Source organism: Crinia signifera, chromosome 12 (assembly GCF_055691185.1).
Source record: "Crinia signifera chromosome 12, ASM5569118v1, whole genome shotgun sequence".
In the NCBI taxonomy this organism is placed as follows: domain Eukaryota; kingdom Metazoa; phylum Chordata; class Amphibia; order Anura; family Myobatrachidae; genus Crinia; species Crinia signifera.
In genome coordinates this window covers 16,225,324-16,243,198 of record NC_139228.1, presented here as the reverse complement: position 1 = coordinate 16,243,198, position 17,875 = coordinate 16,225,324, and the positions used below count along the sequence as shown (strand labels likewise).

At 42.0% G+C, this 17,875-nt stretch overlaps 1 protein-coding gene across 2 annotated transcripts; it reads left to right on the top strand.

Moving 5' to 3' along the window:
• Positions 1 to 6,650: 6,650 nt before the first annotated feature.
• Positions 6,651 to 12,880, top strand: LOC146050029 (cathepsin S-like). 2 transcript variants are annotated; one of them, XM_083166807.1, is made up of 8 exons: positions 6,651 to 8,039; positions 8,384 to 8,515; positions 8,616 to 8,738; positions 9,313 to 9,468; positions 9,623 to 9,844; positions 9,980 to 10,145; positions 11,842 to 11,947; positions 12,592 to 12,880. In XM_083166807.1, exons 2-8 carry the CDS (start codon positions 8,387 to 8,389, stop codon positions 12,689 to 12,691), a joined length of 1,002 nt encoding a protein of 333 aa, XP_083022933.1. In that variant the 5' UTR covers positions 6,651 to 8,039; positions 8,384 to 8,386; the 3' UTR covers positions 12,692 to 12,880. The 2 variants fall into 2 exon arrangements, with proteins under 2 accessions (XP_083022933.1, XP_083022932.1); XM_083166806.1 differs by having other exon boundaries at positions 6,651 to 8,515.
• The last annotated feature ends 4,995 nt before the right edge of the window (positions 12,881 to 17,875 follow it).

Here is a 17,875-nt window from a genome sequence, read left to right as displayed (position 1 = left end):
ACAACTATCCCAAATTGTAATTACAACTCACATTGCACAGGAACTGATCATTTTCATTCCTCCTTAGAAACTTAGATTCTGTATGATAACTATTTTCAATGTAGTTTACACCGGGGTAATTAATACATTTAACTTCCTTAATTGTACAATAAATCTTTGATTTTTTAAACCTACTTGACACTACATAGAGCCACACCGATGCCTCCTTTATCATAACCTTTCACAGGACTGCAATATCCAGGCATATCACATGAATAGTTGAAAGAAGAGAGAAAGAGTAGTTGCAGCGGATGCACACCAGGAAAGAGATATATTTTTATATCAGTTTTAATGGAATATTCCGATTTTATTCAAAAGTGGGGAATCCTATTAATCTTTAATAGTAAATGGATTCGGGATTACCCACTATAAATGCGAAATCAAGAAGAGGTTAAAATGACGAACATGTAACATACAAATACATGACATAGGTGAAAAAGATTCTTTGGAAAATATGTGCTAAATAGATTTAAAATGTAGGTAGATGGGGCTGAGAAATAGTAATGCTGATTCTCGACTTGGGGTATAATTCACCAGGATATATTACACAGAAAATGATTTTTTCACAGAGAATAATAGTCTATCTTGGATATCTCTGTGTCGTTAGCTAAATTGCTTGACTGAATATCTGGCAGGTAGACTGTGTTATCCTTGCCGACCCGTGTAAGCACTAGATGATACTCTGCTGTTTTATCACTTTGATTCGTAGGTGTGGCTGGTACAGTTTGGGCAAGGGGCCGCTCATATGATGTTAAAGCCCTTTTATCATATAGATGGGCATGTACCTGTTACACAATTTTAAATAATCTGGGTATATTTTGTGTATACCACAATTGATCTCAAGCTAAGTATGTCGTTAGGGTATCAGTTTGTATATGTATTATTGCTGTGTATTTGACACATAGCTTAGACACAGACTCCAGACGATTTTTGACACAGACAATGCAGAAGTGGCTGTGCTTATTGGAGTTGTATAATTATAATACTGACCCCTGGTGGTGAGGTAAGAGGAGTGATATAAGTCAGATAGTCTGGATTATGTATAGACCACTGATACAGCAGATATAGTATCTATCTAATAAGTGCGGGTATAGGCACAAGTCTAGTACATTCACATTATAAATACATTAATCAGCATATATTCACAGCCCTCTGTCTAACACTACAGACATTGGGACACGTGTTTCGCATAAACAGCTTCTTCAAGCCAACCACTAGACTGTCTCACAGTGGCTTTATTTATTTAGGTAGCCCACCAATCATTATTGGCATAAGTCACATGGTTCCCTAAGAACCAATGGTTGATCGTTAGAACGGCTGCTATCATTAGTGAATTCCGCCCTTACTGCGGCGTCCCCGTCGGTGACGTCATCACGTTGATCACGTGATCTGCGCACCGCGTCATGCGCCGTATCACGTGGTCCATGTGGACCAATCCCGCGGCATATGTGTTATACCCGGAAGTTTGCTTCTTAGATATGATAGCCCTGTAATGAGCATATATAATAACGCCCGAGTTATTATTGCTCATAAATCCTTAGTATATCATGTCAATTCATGAGGATTAGGCGGGGGGATTGATCGGGTATTGTCCTTTTGATGTCTCTGTTTTTAAACCTCGGATTTTAATGGTGTAAGTGTGTTTTGACAAATCTTTATTAGATTATGCTTTATCCCACAGGAAAAGGTGGCCCTGTACTGTGTATTGGTGATACTGGGGATGTTCCATACGGATGAGCACCTTCCCATAACTGAGCCCTGTCCTGGGCATATGTAATACTGTGTAAATTTACACAGTATTACATATGCCCAGGACAGGGCTCGGTTATGGGAAGGTGCTCATCCGTATGGAACATCCCCAGTATCACCAATACACAGTACAGGGCCACCTTTTCCTGTGGGATAAAGCATAATCTAATAAAGATTTGTCAAAACACACTTACACCATTAAAATCCGAGGTTTAAAAACAGAGACATCAAAAGGACAATACCCGATCAATCCCCCCGCCTAATCCTCATGAATTGACATGATATACTAAGGATTTATGAGCAATAATAACTCGGGCGTTATTATATATGCTCATTACAGGGCTATCATATATAAGAAGCAAACTTCCGGGTATAACACATATGCCGCGGGATTGGTCCACATGGACCACGTGATACGGCGCATGACGCGGTGCGCAGATCACGTGATCAACGTGATGACGTCACCGACGGGGACGCCGCAGTAAGGGCGGAATTCACTAATGATAGCAGCCGTTCTAACGATCAACCATTGGTTCTTAGGGAACCATGTGACTATTATGCCAATAATGATTGGTGGGCTACCTAAATAAATAAAGCCACTGTGAGACAGTCTAGTGGTTGGCTTGAAGAAGCTGTTTATGCGAAACACGTGTCCCAATGTCTGTAGTGTTAGACAGAGGGCTGTGAATATATGCTGATTAATGTATTTATAATGTGAATGTACTAGACTTGTGCCTATACCCGCACTTATTAGATAGATACTATATCTGCTGTATCAGTGGTCTATACATAATCCAGACTATCTGACTTATATCACTCCTCTTACCTCACCACCAGGGGTCAGTATTATAATTATACAACTCCAATAAGCACAGCCACTTCTGCATTGTCTGTGTCAAAAATCGTCTGGAGTCTGTGTCTAAGCTATGTGTCAAATACACAGCAATAATACATATACAAACTGATACCCTAACGACATACTTAGCTTGAGATCAATTGTGGTATACACAAAATATACCCAGATTATTTAAAATTGTGTAACAGGTACATGCCCATCTATATGATAAAAGGGCTTTAACATCATATGAGCGGCCCCTTGCCCAAACTGTACCAGCCACACCTACGAATCAAAGTGATAAAACAGCAGAGTATCATCTAGTGCTTACACGGGTCGGCAAGGATAACACAGTCTACCTGCCAGATATTCAGTCAAGCAATTTAGCTAACGACACAGAGATATCCAAGATAGACTATTATTCTCTGTGAAAAAATCATTTTCTGTGTAATATATCCTGGTGAATTATACCCCAAGTCGAGAATCAGCATTACTATTTCTCAGCCCCATCTACCTACATTTTAAATCTATTTAGCACATATTTTCCAAAGAATCTTTTTCACCTATGTCATGTATTTGTATGTTACATGTTCGTCATTTTAACCTCTTCTTGATTTTGCATTTATAGTGGGTAATCCCGAATCCATTTACTATTAAAGATTAATAGGATTCCCCACTTTTGAATAAAATTGGAATATTCCATTAAAACTGATATAAAAATATATCTCTTTCCTGGTGTGCATCCGCTGCAACTACTCTTTCTCTCTTCTTTCAACTATACTTACCTGGTTGATAGGATAGCACCCCCGCTAAAATCCGAAGAATATAGCGGCATTATCCCCAATACCTTGGGTTTATCAATTTGTGTGCAGATTTCACCCCATCCCTCTCTTCTCATATCACATGAATATGATTATAAAAAGCATGGTCAATCACCAGAATTACTGCTAGGAAAGGGACAATTTGCGCTCCATTTCCTAGACACAAAGCAATTTCTTCTCCGTTGGCGTCATATAGTAATTGCATACATTTTAACACATCTTAATATAAATACATTTAAACATACAATACTACAATCACAACACAATCTAACCTGTTTAAACATATAACATATATGTACACTCAATTTCTATTTAAAAAAAATGGTGAGTGCCATGAATGGGTCCAATTTGCATCCCCAATTTGGGCACCTTTACTTCAAGGACTCAATCTATTCTATAATTAAAATAGCCTAGCTACTTTTTTTTTTTTTTTTTTTTTTTTTATCTTTTTTTATCTTGGTCTTAAACAGGCACTGCGCTAGAATGGCTATGGGTAATTTATTCACAAATAAAAATGATATAACAATAAAACAATGTGTAGGCGATGTGTGGTATTTAAGAGGCAAATAGGATCTCCTATAGCCTGTACTATCACTTAGGGATAACGTTCTAAACGTCATAAGGGTTTTGTAGCAGATTAAAAACAATGAAACAATCCTTATATTATATTTAAAGGTTTGTTTGTTATCAGGAATCGGAGAAAGGCTGTTCGATGTTAGTCCAGCCTGTAAAGGCTGTGAATAGAGGAAATAGAGCAGTTCATATGAAGATTTGTTAGTAAGCATGAAGCAAATACTGTTAAGATGTTAATAAGCTTAGAAATTAATTTGCAAAGCACTCATATCCCTTTCACACTCTCAGAGCCGGGTCATACCCGGGAATATATCCTTTCACACTGCGCTCAGACCTGAGATCGACCCGGGACAGCACCATTCACACTGATTCCAGGAAATCCCTGCAAATACATTTGTATGTCATTAGAAATGGACTTCAGGGCTCTGAAAGATGACATCAGCATTTTGTGAGCCCAAGGAAGCTCCAATCAGCAGCTTTTTTTAAAGTCCTCTGTACCCAATCCCGGGTACGGGACCATTCACACTGACTGCATCCCGGGATATTCTTTAAAGACCCTTTCACACTGAGCTAAATCCCGGGTTGATGCGCGTTCATGTGCAAAAACCCGGGATATTTTTGCAAGTGTGAAAGGGGTATTATTAGGTGTTAGTCCAGCCTGCTTAGGCTGTAATAGTTATGACTTTGAGCTCATGCTGGCATATGTATAAACATAATAGTTAGTCCTAGGCTGGACTAACACCTAATAAGTGCTTTGCAGATGAATTTCCAAGTTTATTAACATCTTAACAGCATTTGCTTACTAACAAATCTTCAAATTCTTCATATGAACTGGTCTATTTCCTCTATTCACAGCCACAGGCTGGACTAACATCTAACAGCCTTTCTCCGATTCCTGCTATCAAACCTTTAAATATAATATGAGGATTGTTTCATTGTTTTTAATCTGCTACAAAACCCTTATTACGTTTAGGACGTTATCCCTAAGTGATAGTACAGGCAATAGGAGATCCTATTCGCCTCTTAAATACCATCCCTTACGGATTGTCCATTTTGTTTTATTGTTCTATCATTATTTTTGTGATTTTTTTTTTTTTCTGTGAATACATTACCCATAGCCATTCTAGCGCAGTGTTTGTTTGGTACTTTTTTCTTGTGGTTAAGTTACCCACATCTCACTGCAGCTCTGAATAGTAAAGGTTAGTTTGTCATATACACAGAGGATCTATCTAGTGCACAGCCACCTACCCCTCTTACCCTGGTCTTCCCTATCATATTGTGCCATCAGATATGTTTGTCCTAATTCAACAAAGATTACAAAAGATTGGAATTGTTTGCCAAACTCTGCATGGGTGGGACTTTGCATGTGGGGTGGCCTTGTCCGCCCATGAGGGCTTAGAGAGCTTCAATCATGTGCTTTGCCCAAGTGCTGTAGTTGGTTATCTATGCAGTAGATAATTCTTATTCAGTGCTATAATTAGTTATTGACTTATATTAATAGGTTTTTGCTGAAACTACATATTTGGTAATGTATCCCCACAAAATGTAAAACAAGTCTCCGCCTCCTCTGCGCCTGTGGCGGCCGGTGGCATTACCCGAACACACTACCGCTAGTATACCCTGGTGATGGAAGGCTACAGTAAGTCAGCGGATGGTATGTCCTCCCTGTTACGCCGCATGGGCGCACGTCACTCCTGGGGAGCTGCAGCACTACACATGGAGGAGCACAGTGGCCCAGGTAACCAGTCTGCACCATTGTTATGTTTTACTGAAGAGGAGGAGGGGCTAAATTGTATAGTTCCGCTACTGCTTAATACTGCACTACATGACAACAATTAAAAGAGAATAATTGGTTAGGGATGTAGGGCACAAAGTAAAGCAGACTGATTAGGTATAAAGCTGGAAAAACTTGGGGACACAGGTGAGCAGACCACATGCCCGTCACTCTCTACTGCTGTTGCGTGTAAAATTGTATTACGATCAATGGTCAGATTTTTTTTGTCCTAATACTTAAGTAGACTTAAAGTAGACAGAAACTCTCTTGAGATTTCTTAAGCTTTATTCCACTAGAAGGTATCTGTTCTGGTGGCTCCAAGATAGTTCAGTAGTAGAAGACATTTCTGAAATTCTTTCTACAAGTGACTCTTGTATAACAAATAACTTTTTGGGGCAAGATCTTGGCAGACACGACACTGTTGACTTGGCCTCATGTGTCCTGGTGTGACCTTAATAACTGATATACTAGTTACTAACCTATCTAAATGATCTTACTGTATATATGTACTTTGCGTCATAAGTTATGGAATACAATCACGCAGTTTCTGCGGTCCTATTTTCTAATGTAGCTGTGGCCATGAGAACCAAAAGCTAAGACCAGCTTACCGGCTCTGTGTAATTAATTATAATGCCGCTTACATTGCATTTTCAGCAAGCAAAGTTTTGATTCTAAGCAAGATGTTAAATACAAAACACAAGACCACGTGCTGCTCAGGGGTGGATGGTTGATGTCTACATTTTCGCCGGTCAGCCTGCAGGAAGTAGAAGTAACAGGAGGCTGGTGCGTGCTACTAAATCAATAAAAAAAAGTTTAAATCTAAACATTTTATTTTTTTAACCAGTGACAACATTGTGTACCAGATCACCACAGAAACAGACCTAGTTCTTCAGTATTTTATAGTGACCTTTGTATCCGCAAGCACCTTACCCCAAGTACTTTTAATATATACTTTTAAATATATGCAACTCTTTTGCAATAAACTGAAAACCCCAAGGAAAATAGAATATTACCGGCCACCATGCCATTCAGCCAGCGTGGGGTCCTTGCCTACAGTATGTGGTACATAAACCCATGCAGTATAAGTATAGTCCTATTAGTGCATCAGGAGACACACTCTGAACACAATACGGCAGGGGAGGCCAAACCTGTCCTCAAGGTGCATGTTTTCCAGGAAACCTGTGGATCTATAGTAGGAATGAATGCAGCATGTTTTAAAATGTGACCGTTAGTAATGACTACAGCTGTGCAGCAGCTAGGTGATCTGGGGAATGTGACAGTTAGTAATGACTACAGCTGTGCACCAGTTAGGAAATCTGGAAAACGTGGACTGTTGGTAGATCTCAAGGATGGGTTTGGCCAGCCCTACAATACGGTATCTATGTAATGTTCTGCATAACTGATTCTTCTTATATTCTGATATTAAACATAAGAATGGTGCTAGAAAATTAAGGTGTCTATAATTTCACAAATGAAGGTGCCTCAAAACCAGTTAATGGATATTATTATGACGGTAGGAATAAGTGTATACTGTTTTGTTTTTTTCTTTTGGTTCAAAAGAGTCCTATAGTAGATTTTATTGCAAATATTTAGCTGATGAAAATGTCATGAAAATCCCTACTATGCTGGAAGACCCAACCATTATGTCTAGGAAGCTCTACTTTCTAAAGTTAATTCTCGTTGTTCCCTTTGCTAAAACATTACCATCTCCCCAACTTCATAAATACCTAATGGATGAAGTAATTTACTACTTGTTCCCTAGAAGTTCAGTTGGGGAAAAAAGTGTGTTTTCTTTTGAGGGGCAACGAAGTAATGGCCGCAGAGTTTATCTATGTAAGGTCTCAGAAATATCTGCAGGACTTCAAGAAGAACTACATGTCAACGTATTACACTCATTGTTAACAAGAGCAGCCTGTTTCTATTTCTTCTATCCCCCCTCTCTCCAATTTTCTAACCCTTATCTTTTGATAATAAGAAACTAAAATGTCAAATATCTTAAGTGTTATGTTAATGGATTAGCTGCCAAGCGAGAGTAGAAATGGGTCTTCTGAGAACAGATTTTTGGCATTCGAAACAAACAACATTGTGAGTTGCATTTGGTATGTACCCAGATCTTCATAATAGGTTGGTGGGAAGTCTGTAAAAGTTCCACCCACTAAATCTCATTTATAAGTGATGGTGGTGCCATTCGCGCTCTCAGAAGGATCCACAATCTTCTGTCTGCAGAAATACGCCCTCTACTGGTCTGGTAGTATGTTTTCTTACAAGTCTTCATGCTAGTTGATAATTTACAGATCAGCTTTTTCTTTCTGCACTTATCTCCTGGCAGTTGACCTTGTAAGGGTCTGCACCTTGGCCAAAATAACTTACTATCCTCTCCACCATAAATATCCACCTTTCCAATGTCATTGTCCTGTCTCTGGTTGTCTTAGATAGATCTTTGCTGATACTCTTCACCGGCTGCCACAAGGGTTTGTCTAAATAATAATTGCAATACACAATAGATATGATGGCAAGATTTACTATTTTACGCTATGCATGTTACATTGCTTTATGTACTTTTTGCCTTTGTATATTTTTGTGTACTATAAGACAATGGGCAATCTTGGGATCCAACTTGCGGTCATTCTTGCTACTGTGATGTCTGCTTTCTGCGGTCCTGATCCCAGGCTAGATCACCACTGGCAGCTGTGGGCTAAAACTCACCAGAAATTATATAACAAGGTAAGCTTTGTGTGGCCGAAAACCAAGTAAATGTCCTTCAAAACCTACCATGAAGGAAATCTTAAGTAATGCGGATACTGACTGTCGCTTCATTTTACAGGAAGATGAACTAACCCGACGTGTGATCTGGGAGGAGAACCTAAAGTTTATCACTGTCCACAACCTGGAGTATTCACTGGGGCTCCAGTCCTATGAAGTGGGGATGAACCACATGGGAGACCTGGTGAGAACATGTTATTATTGGGGAACCTGTTTACTAAGGAGGTCTGCTGTGGTTTCACCTTCAAATCACATAATAAACCAGCAACACAGAGATTTATTTAACTATTCAATTACAGTATATATAATCGAAAAAGGAAATTCTTAGGCAAGGATATACAGTTTTAATATATAATAATTGTATTTCAGAATTGATTAGTAGTAGTACCCAATTACTTGACATTTGAGCCCTATACAGATGACTGCTAATGCGGTCGGCATTACAGTATCGGGGCTATCTGTATGTCTACGGGTTCCTCCAGGTGCTTACGTTTCCTCCAACACTTCTAATGTGTATATGTATCGATAAGATGGAAAACTGAGGCTTTGTGTGGTAAAGAGCATGGGCCAATTTCAATGATTATATATTCTCGGTACAGTGCTACATAATATTTTGGCCCCCATATAACTTAATACATTTGAATCCATTTAATTATTCATTAATGATCAGTTGCGATGGACAGAAGCACATTTCTTCAGGTTGCTCTAGGATAGTAAATAAGCCTTTTACACGTTTGGTCAAGATCTTTGTCCTTCAGACAGGTGAGGAAGTGACCTCCGCAATGGTGGGATTCCAAGATCTGGACCAATCCATGGCCAATGCCGCAGGTTTGCCAGAAGATGTGTCAAAGTCCAAGGTCACCGAGTCGATGGACTGGAGAAATCAAAACTGTGTAACAGACGTGAAAGATCAGGTATGTGGGAGATGTGTCTGATGTGACTGGCCCATGATGGACATCAGCATATCTGCAGTGGTCCCTCTTGCCCATGATTCGTCTCTTTCTCCTCCTTTCTCCACCTCATTTTCTCTGCGGTGTTGGTATTTTGGTATGTAATGATCTCTTCCAGGCGCTGTGCAGTTGCAGTTGGGCATTCAGCACCGTGGGGGCGCTGGAGTGCCAGTTGAAACTCAGGAAAGGCAAGTTAGAGTCTTACAGTGCTCAGAACCTGGTGGACTGTTCCCGTTCCTATGGAAACAATGGATGTGAAGGGGGATTCATTTCGGCCGCTTACAGATATATCATCCAGAACAGCATAGAGCTGGACAGCACCTACCCATATGACGGCAAGGTAACCACAGACAACAGTTATGGGCTGGACTGGTCTAAGGGACATAATGGGTGTGTCCTATTAATCACCTTCGTCAGGGGAGTAAGTAGAAAGTGGACAAGACCGTACCAACCTTTGGGATTTCCTTATTACTAGGATGGGAAGTGCCACCTCAATCACACTAAAAAGGCCGTCAGCATAACTAGCTACAAACTGGTCCCATATGGAGATGAGCATGAGATGAAGCAGATTGTGGGGAAGGTGGGTCCCGTGTCTGTTGCCATTGATGCCAGTCGCAAATCATACTACTTGTACAAGAAAGGTAAGCCGAACACTAGCAACCCTTCCATATATGAACAAGTAATGCTCGCTGTCGTACTAAGCAAAATATTACGTATTGAACCTTCTAAATGGCCGAGAAGTGAACAAGTGGAGAATTTGCCCATCATAATCCAGCTTCTGGCTAGCTTTTAGCAAGTGGGTTCTATAAAATGAAAGGTAGAAGCTGATTGGTCACTTTGGGCAAATTCTCTAGTTCATTTTTCAGCTGTTGAGAGAGTTTGACATATTTACCCCTGAGATGAGAAGCATCTATTCACATCATAGATTGTGTTACTATTATCTTACATAGTGCGCACAGCTGCAGGTGGTTTAATTATCCAAGTCATAGACTTGGGACAAATCATGAATGAAATATGGTAGTAAACAATGTGTGACTGTAAAAATCTATATGATAAAATGATGTCCTGATAAAAACCAATGTAGCATCACATTGGAGTTCGCACAAACCGCAGAGATTTATTCAAAGGAAAACTCGCACACTCTACCCATCCATCCTACCTGCCCCGTAAACCACTGAGCCCCATCTACACTTCCCCTGCACAGGTTTTGATACACACATATGTCACCAACTTTAAACACCTACTGAAAGTTCACAAAAGGTACACACATGCACAATCATCCAAATGTGCATATTGGGCGAAGATGTTTAGCGTTGTACACCCAGCAATAGACATACTACTGACAGAGCGGCTGCTAGATACAGTTTGCAGAAGAGGAAAAACCTGAGAGTAAAAAGGTAAAAAATTCAGTGTACATATGAAATTAATTTTGCACCACAATCCTATTTCTCAGCATATTCCCAGTTGTTAAAATACCCATTACAAACTACACAATTGAAGAACAACACTGCTTGCCTCAATTATGTCCTATTAATTTGATAGGCTGCAGTAACAACTAATAACAGATTACCCCACACACAGGCAGCTTCTCCTGACTGTGGTTTGTTACTGTTTGTTACATGTTTTCAGTTGTAGTTCTAAGAGAGTTATATTCAACCTTTTTCAACTCTCGGCACACCAAACAAGATTTTAAAATTGCCAAGGCACACCATCAGACCCCCACAGGGAAAAACACATTGGCCCCCACAGGAAAATAAATGCTATTATGGTGACAGATAATCCTCACAGAAAGTGGGTGTGGTATAACACACCGACAGTTAGGATTCTGACAGTCATTAGCCCGACGTTGGAATCCTGACTGCACAGCAGGGGGAGCGCAACAAAGCCCCTTGGAGGCTCTCTTAGCTCACCACGCTGCAGGCAAAGTGGCTCGCTGCGCTCACGACCTATTGTATTCTCCCTCTATGGGGGTCATGGACCCCCATGAGGGAGCTGTTGGAATCCCGACTGTCAGTGCGTGTACGCTCGGGGAGGAGTGGGTGGGCAGCTGACATCCGGTGATGTTAGCTGCCCCCTTCCCCCGCACATGTCCATCACGGCCGCAATAGCATGAGAATGCCCAGCGTTCCCATGGGAGCACCCATGAAAAGTTGGGCGTTCCCATATGCTAATGGAGCAGTACACCACCCCCCGCCCTCTTCCTGCAAGGATGAGTGCACCCAGCAAAGTTTGTTCACCGTGGGTGCACACAAGCGGCACTTGCACATGCACAGAAATGTGCAAAGCGCAAACATTTAATAATAATCCCATCTTTTGTTTATTTAATCCTTACTATAGGTGTATACTATGACCCATTGTGTTCCAGCGCACAGCCTAACCACGCCGCTCTAGTCATTGGTTACGGTGCTGAGGATGGAGTAGAGTATTGGCTTGTAAAGAACAGGTAAAGTCCAGTTTTAAAAATTTGTATTTGTGAGTGTTCCTGCACGAACTGCAAATCACCATTGCTGCTTTCTGCCGTATCAGAGCAGGCTTGGCGGATGCAGTAATCTGCGATAATACACGGAATGCAAGAGAAATCCGTGACTTTGCTACAATATCCCATTGTCTAAATAGAAGGATATGATAAATCCATTCCTTGACAAAATAAATCCGCTTCTTATAGTAGACACCATAAAACTGTATACCAGAGTTTCCCAAAATTGTTCCTCAAAGCTTAATATGCTGTCACTCACTGCTTTGAAGTGCAGAACATCACGTCTTTTTTTTTTTTTTTTTTTTTAATTAGGTTTTTTTTTTTTACTCTTTATTTATAAATTTTCTTCATATTCAATAAACAAACAAACAAAAAAAGAGAAAGAAATTCACACTCTTATATATCAACGTACAGTATTCCTGCTTTTTTCTAATTTTTAACTCTATTTTCTACACTTGTAGTTTCATCTCTCATTATATTCTGGTTAGTAAGCGCAGGGTGTCCCATCCACACCTGCAACCTTAGTTTAGTTTGACTAATTATTTGATATACGATGTTGGCCATGTGCAATATACATAGGATATACTGATAACCCTTATATTTTATTTCAGCTGGGGACCATCTTTTGGCAAACAAGGGTACATTAAGATGGCCAGAAACCGCTATAACCACTGTGGCATTGCGAGCTTTGCCTCCTATCCGGTGATATAAAGGCTTCTTTCCAAATCCTGCAACGCCTGTCCTAAGGTTACGTGACCAATAAAATAATATTGTTTCTGCTCCTGGAGGTCATTGTGTCTGGTTTTACAACTTCATTTGCTCATGTGCTCCTGCTTCTGTAAATGTTCTACATGATAATGCACACATTTCTGTAAATGATATGGATATTAAAAGTCACTGACCGCTCCCATGAGTCATTTCTCTTTTCTGATCAGTACAACTTCCTGTCTCACGTATAGGAAGGAAATCTCTGGTTCCTGTTATAGGGATTCTATGTGTTTAGATTGATTTATCAGTAGGTCTCTTGCATACAATCTCAGTTGGGAGACGGTCATTGGTATTTCATGCCCCACCATCCACTAGGGCGTGGTGGGAGAATAAAATTGTGCTGAGCGTAGTGAGGCACCGCGAGCCATGCAAGGGGACGTGGTGGAACGTTTCAGTGTCCGTCGACACGACATGTGCCAACAGGCGGTATTTGATGCCCTACCATCCACTAGGGCAGGGGTGTCAAACTCAAATTCATCGGGGGCCGCATCAGCAGTTTGGTCACCCTCAAAGGGCCGGTCCCCCAAAAAGTACAAATGACAGAAAACTTGTACAAGGTGTACTTTAAAGCAGTATGAAACAGGACATGCATATAACAATAATGCGATAACAAAAATGGTGGGCCATCAAACACAGAGCTATGCTGCAGAAATTTAATTCCACATCCAGTACTAATTATATTAAGGTGCAGGGTTCACTGGTAGACAGGGACAGAAGGTACAGAGCTGCCTTAGGGATGCTAGAGGAAGTGACACCATTTTGGGAAAGACATTTTAATGTGGGCTAGCAAGATAGACACGCAGTGACTAGAGGAGAGCATGGCCCGGTGTGTAAATGTCACCCTCAGTGACAGAGATCCCCACGTACAGCGACCAGCCCGAGCTATACACTACTAACCTATTTCAGTCAGCCGCCTCGCACACACGGTTACCGCTACTACCAGCAGTCCAGCACGGATCGCCAGCTGCGTGACGTCCCAGCAACCAACCCTGCAGCTCCGGCGAGCGAGCGAGTGCGCGGGGGGTCGGTGAGAGGAGGTGGCCTAGGCAGGAGCTGGGACACACTGCCCCTGCGTGCTATCTCCTCGCGCGGGCCACACGACTAGGTCTGGCGTGCCGTATTTGGCCCGCGGGCCTTGTGTTTGACACCCATGCACGAGGGCATGGTGGGAGAATAGAATAGTGTGCCAAGCGTAGCGAGCCATGCGAGGGGACGTGGTGGTATGTTTTAGTGTTTATGTTGACTGTCGACATAAGAGTAAAAAGAAACATGTCGACTTTTTTACTGTTGACCTTACCCCTGTCGACCTAATGACCCTGTTGACCTTACCCATGTCGACCTTATGACACTGTCGACCTGACCCATGTCGACCTAATGGCCCTGTCGACCTAACGACTGTCTAACAACTTGCTGCTGACAACTGATCCACACCCTCCCAGTTTCCATTGAAGCAATCTGAATTTCCTGAGGTCAAATAATTTTAAATATGAAGTCTGTAGGGACTGCGAATTGCTGACCCGGAAGCTGGGGGGTCTGCGTATGCTCCCCGCCGACCCCTCTAACCATACTGCCCTGCCGGCAGTGCGATCCCATACAATGGGCTATAGCCATCCCAGAATAGCGATAGCCCAGGGATGTGAAGCCGGGCTGCCCGATGTTCATACATCGGGCAGCTTCGCATCCCCCATAGAAAGCTATGGGGGATACGGCCGGTGCCGGTGAAGGGGGGGTCGCAGCAGGGATCGGAGATACATTGGAATGATACTTAATATTTGCGGCTAACCCCCGAAAACGGGTGTTTTTGGGGATTTAGCCACAAATATTACTTGATAAATGGGGCCCTAGTGTCTACACCAAGCTTGATGAGCAAAGCATATTTTCAGCTAGCTGTGGTGGTTCCGTGCATCACAGGAAGACAACAATGGTAATACTTGTGTAATTCATATCTGCCAGTAATGAAGGGGCAAAGAATATGCCTTGTGTCCTAAAGGAAAATGGACACAACATATGGCCAGAGAGTGGCAGGACCAATGCCTATATAAGTGATGGACAATGAACTGCCATATGCTCCGGGACTTTGTAATACTGTAGGTAGTTTATCATTACTGCATTGACCGACGAGGATCCAGTCCGTATGCATTATGTAAATAATGATTGCAATGAGGTTCCAGACCTTGCACTCAAATTATACATTGTAACTACTTTACTATAGGGTCAGTAATCTGATGGAGCAGGACTACAGATTAATTTAGGTGCTTGGTGTGGTACACACCCATCCCCTCTTTTTTTAAAAGGCCCTATTCTTTGCATTATCTACATATGTTACCTTATACTGTACAGGGCTATGCTCAGGGCTTAAAGTGGTCCTGGGGAGGTGGTAGAACGCTTTTCCCCTAACACTGACCCCCAGACAGAGCCTAGACCAGTGCCAGGGAATTTGCGCCCTACCTCCCATAAAGGGATAGTGGTCCGACAAGGAAGGAGTGTGGTCACACAACAGTAACTCTAATAAAATGTACAACACACAGTAGCACAATCATATAGGCATCCTACCACATTTAATGCCATTGCTTCATATTCAGTCACACAGTAGTGCCCCTTATACACATAATGTCCATAGTTGTGCTGCTTATACACATCTGTTTCTGTCACTCCAGCAGCTCACTGTCCATGTCCCTCAGCAGCTTCATGCCCTGTGTCCTTCCTCCCCCCCCTACACACACACACACACACACACACCCTGTCTTCAGCAAACACAGAGCCTGCTCCTCTTAGTGGCTCTACTTCACTTCAGCGGCGGTAGTGTCATGACATCACATACGCTGTGACAGGAGAAGAAGCCGCTGGGACAGGTTTTTCTGTTGGAATTACTGTTTAGAGCTGTGGTAGAGGTGGAACTCAGTTCCCCTTCCCATTAGAGGTGGTGGAACTCAGTTCCACCCTGTTCCCCCTCACTTTAACCCCTGGCTATGCTATATTTTCTGTAGTGTTTCTGGTACATCATGCAGGCAATGGCAGTATTTACTATATATAGTTATCAAAGGGAGCTACAAGTGGTAGGCAAACCAATGTGGTGGCTGGCCACAACCCCTCTGGAGACTAGCCACACCCCTTTAGTATGAGCCCATACAACTGTATTACCCTAGTGGGCCCTTCATGACCCAGTCCGGAACTGCACCAACCCTATGCTGGGTGCCCGGGATTTGTCAAAAATAAGCTTACCATTGCGGTAACAGTGACTCGAACAGAGCTCACGCTGCAGGCCCACAGCGCTGCCATAACACTCCCACGAGAGGGATTTCTTGTATATAATTACAATATTTCAGCCCCAAAATGGTGTCTCATGCAAACAGATGACTGGCCAAGATCTATCCGTATCTGCCAGAGATGCACAAAAATGCATACACTATGTTGCAAAAATTTCCTGTTTGCAAGTCCACTCCAGGCCTGAGTAATATGTGCACCACCAGCCCTTGCAGAACTACAACAACATCCATGGTGAAGGATCATGTTTGATGTTATAAAGCCAGTGCTTTAACTCACGTTATTAACAGGTCGGTATTACTGCATTTAACGTCACAATGTGTTCGCCACATGGTACACAGCAGAACAAGGAACTCTACCCATAAACAGAAGGCCTAACATGTTTATTTCATTTATCCTTATTTTGTTTAGATGAAAATGTGTCACAGTTATTCACTGCTATATCCAGGCCGCTGTCTGCTGACAGGAAATCATGTGATTTCCATAATGGAAAACAGACGTTGTTTAAAGTCCAAAGGCTACAAAGTTACAGACTCAGCATTCTGGTTATGACGTCACACGATCTACTAGTCCGCTGGGGTAATGTGAGACGGGAGCTTTTTGCTAGGCTCTGTACGCTAACATCTGGCTTTACACCTCAGAAAGAACAAAACTACATTGAAGAAGATATTTTAAAAAAAAATCAAACCTCAAATTTTTATGTGCTAAAAATGTTTCTTTATTTTCTACCGTGGTATCCAGAAACGTTACACCAGTGGGTCCCAAACTTTTTGGAATGACTGCACACTAGAGCATCAACATTTTTTTCAAGGCACCTCCAGGCCAAACGGTTCTTATTGACCAATTCAAAAACAATTATTAAATTAAGTAATTTAAGTCTATATTTTATCTTTTGGATCAGTTATGTGGCGAGGGATAGGATGCGGAGATAATCTCCTCTCAGACATAGGGGCTAATTCAGATGTGATCACTGGGCTGTGAATCTTCGGAGACCAGCGTCAGGTAACCACCTCCCTATCTGAGTGAAATCCCGCCCCTGTGCATGGCTGCTAATGCGATATGAAGAGGGGGGAATTAATTTGACCATGGCCAGCTGTCAATCAGCCAGCGCACAGCATAAATGCATGCGCTTGAGACATTTTGATCCAATCAGAAGCAGGCAATTGGCAACTCCACGCCCACACGTTGACCACATCTGCACGCTCACTGCCTGCATCTGCATGACTTACCTGCCCTGCTCTCGCCCCCCCAATTGTATGGCTGAAAAGAGGCAGCGTGCATAAAGACATGCATCGCATGCCCACAACGAGATATGCCCAGTGCATGTGGGTCAAGCACGGATTACAAAAAATACTACAGCAGGTGGCGCTCTCTTCATTATCTTCTCAAACATCCTATTCCTGAAGTAGGAATCGGGGCTTTATAAAAGATGCATACAGTGTGGTGATCCCCAACAGGGCACCCAGCAGCCTAACTAGTTGTGTAAAGAGGGTGTTCCTTTATCCCCTCATGAAATAGAGTGCAAAAAAAAAGTGTATACAAATCAGGTGCTAATGAATTCAAATATATGGGGTCTCCCCGTCGTTTTATGTTGGTGATACCATGCGGGAAGAAATGCAGATATAGTGAAGTACAGATACGATCGGTTCCACCTACTCTGGTAATTTCTCTGCCTTTGAGTCATTAAGAGGCTCCCCACATGGACACTTTTTATATATTTTAATTGTTAATGAATTCTTATTGTTTGTGCATATCTGGAGATCTGATTGTGCTCTACCAGAAACCACATCTTATTTATTAAATACTGTTGTACGTAACTGTACTTCACTATATCTGCATTTCTTCCCGCATGGTATCACCAAC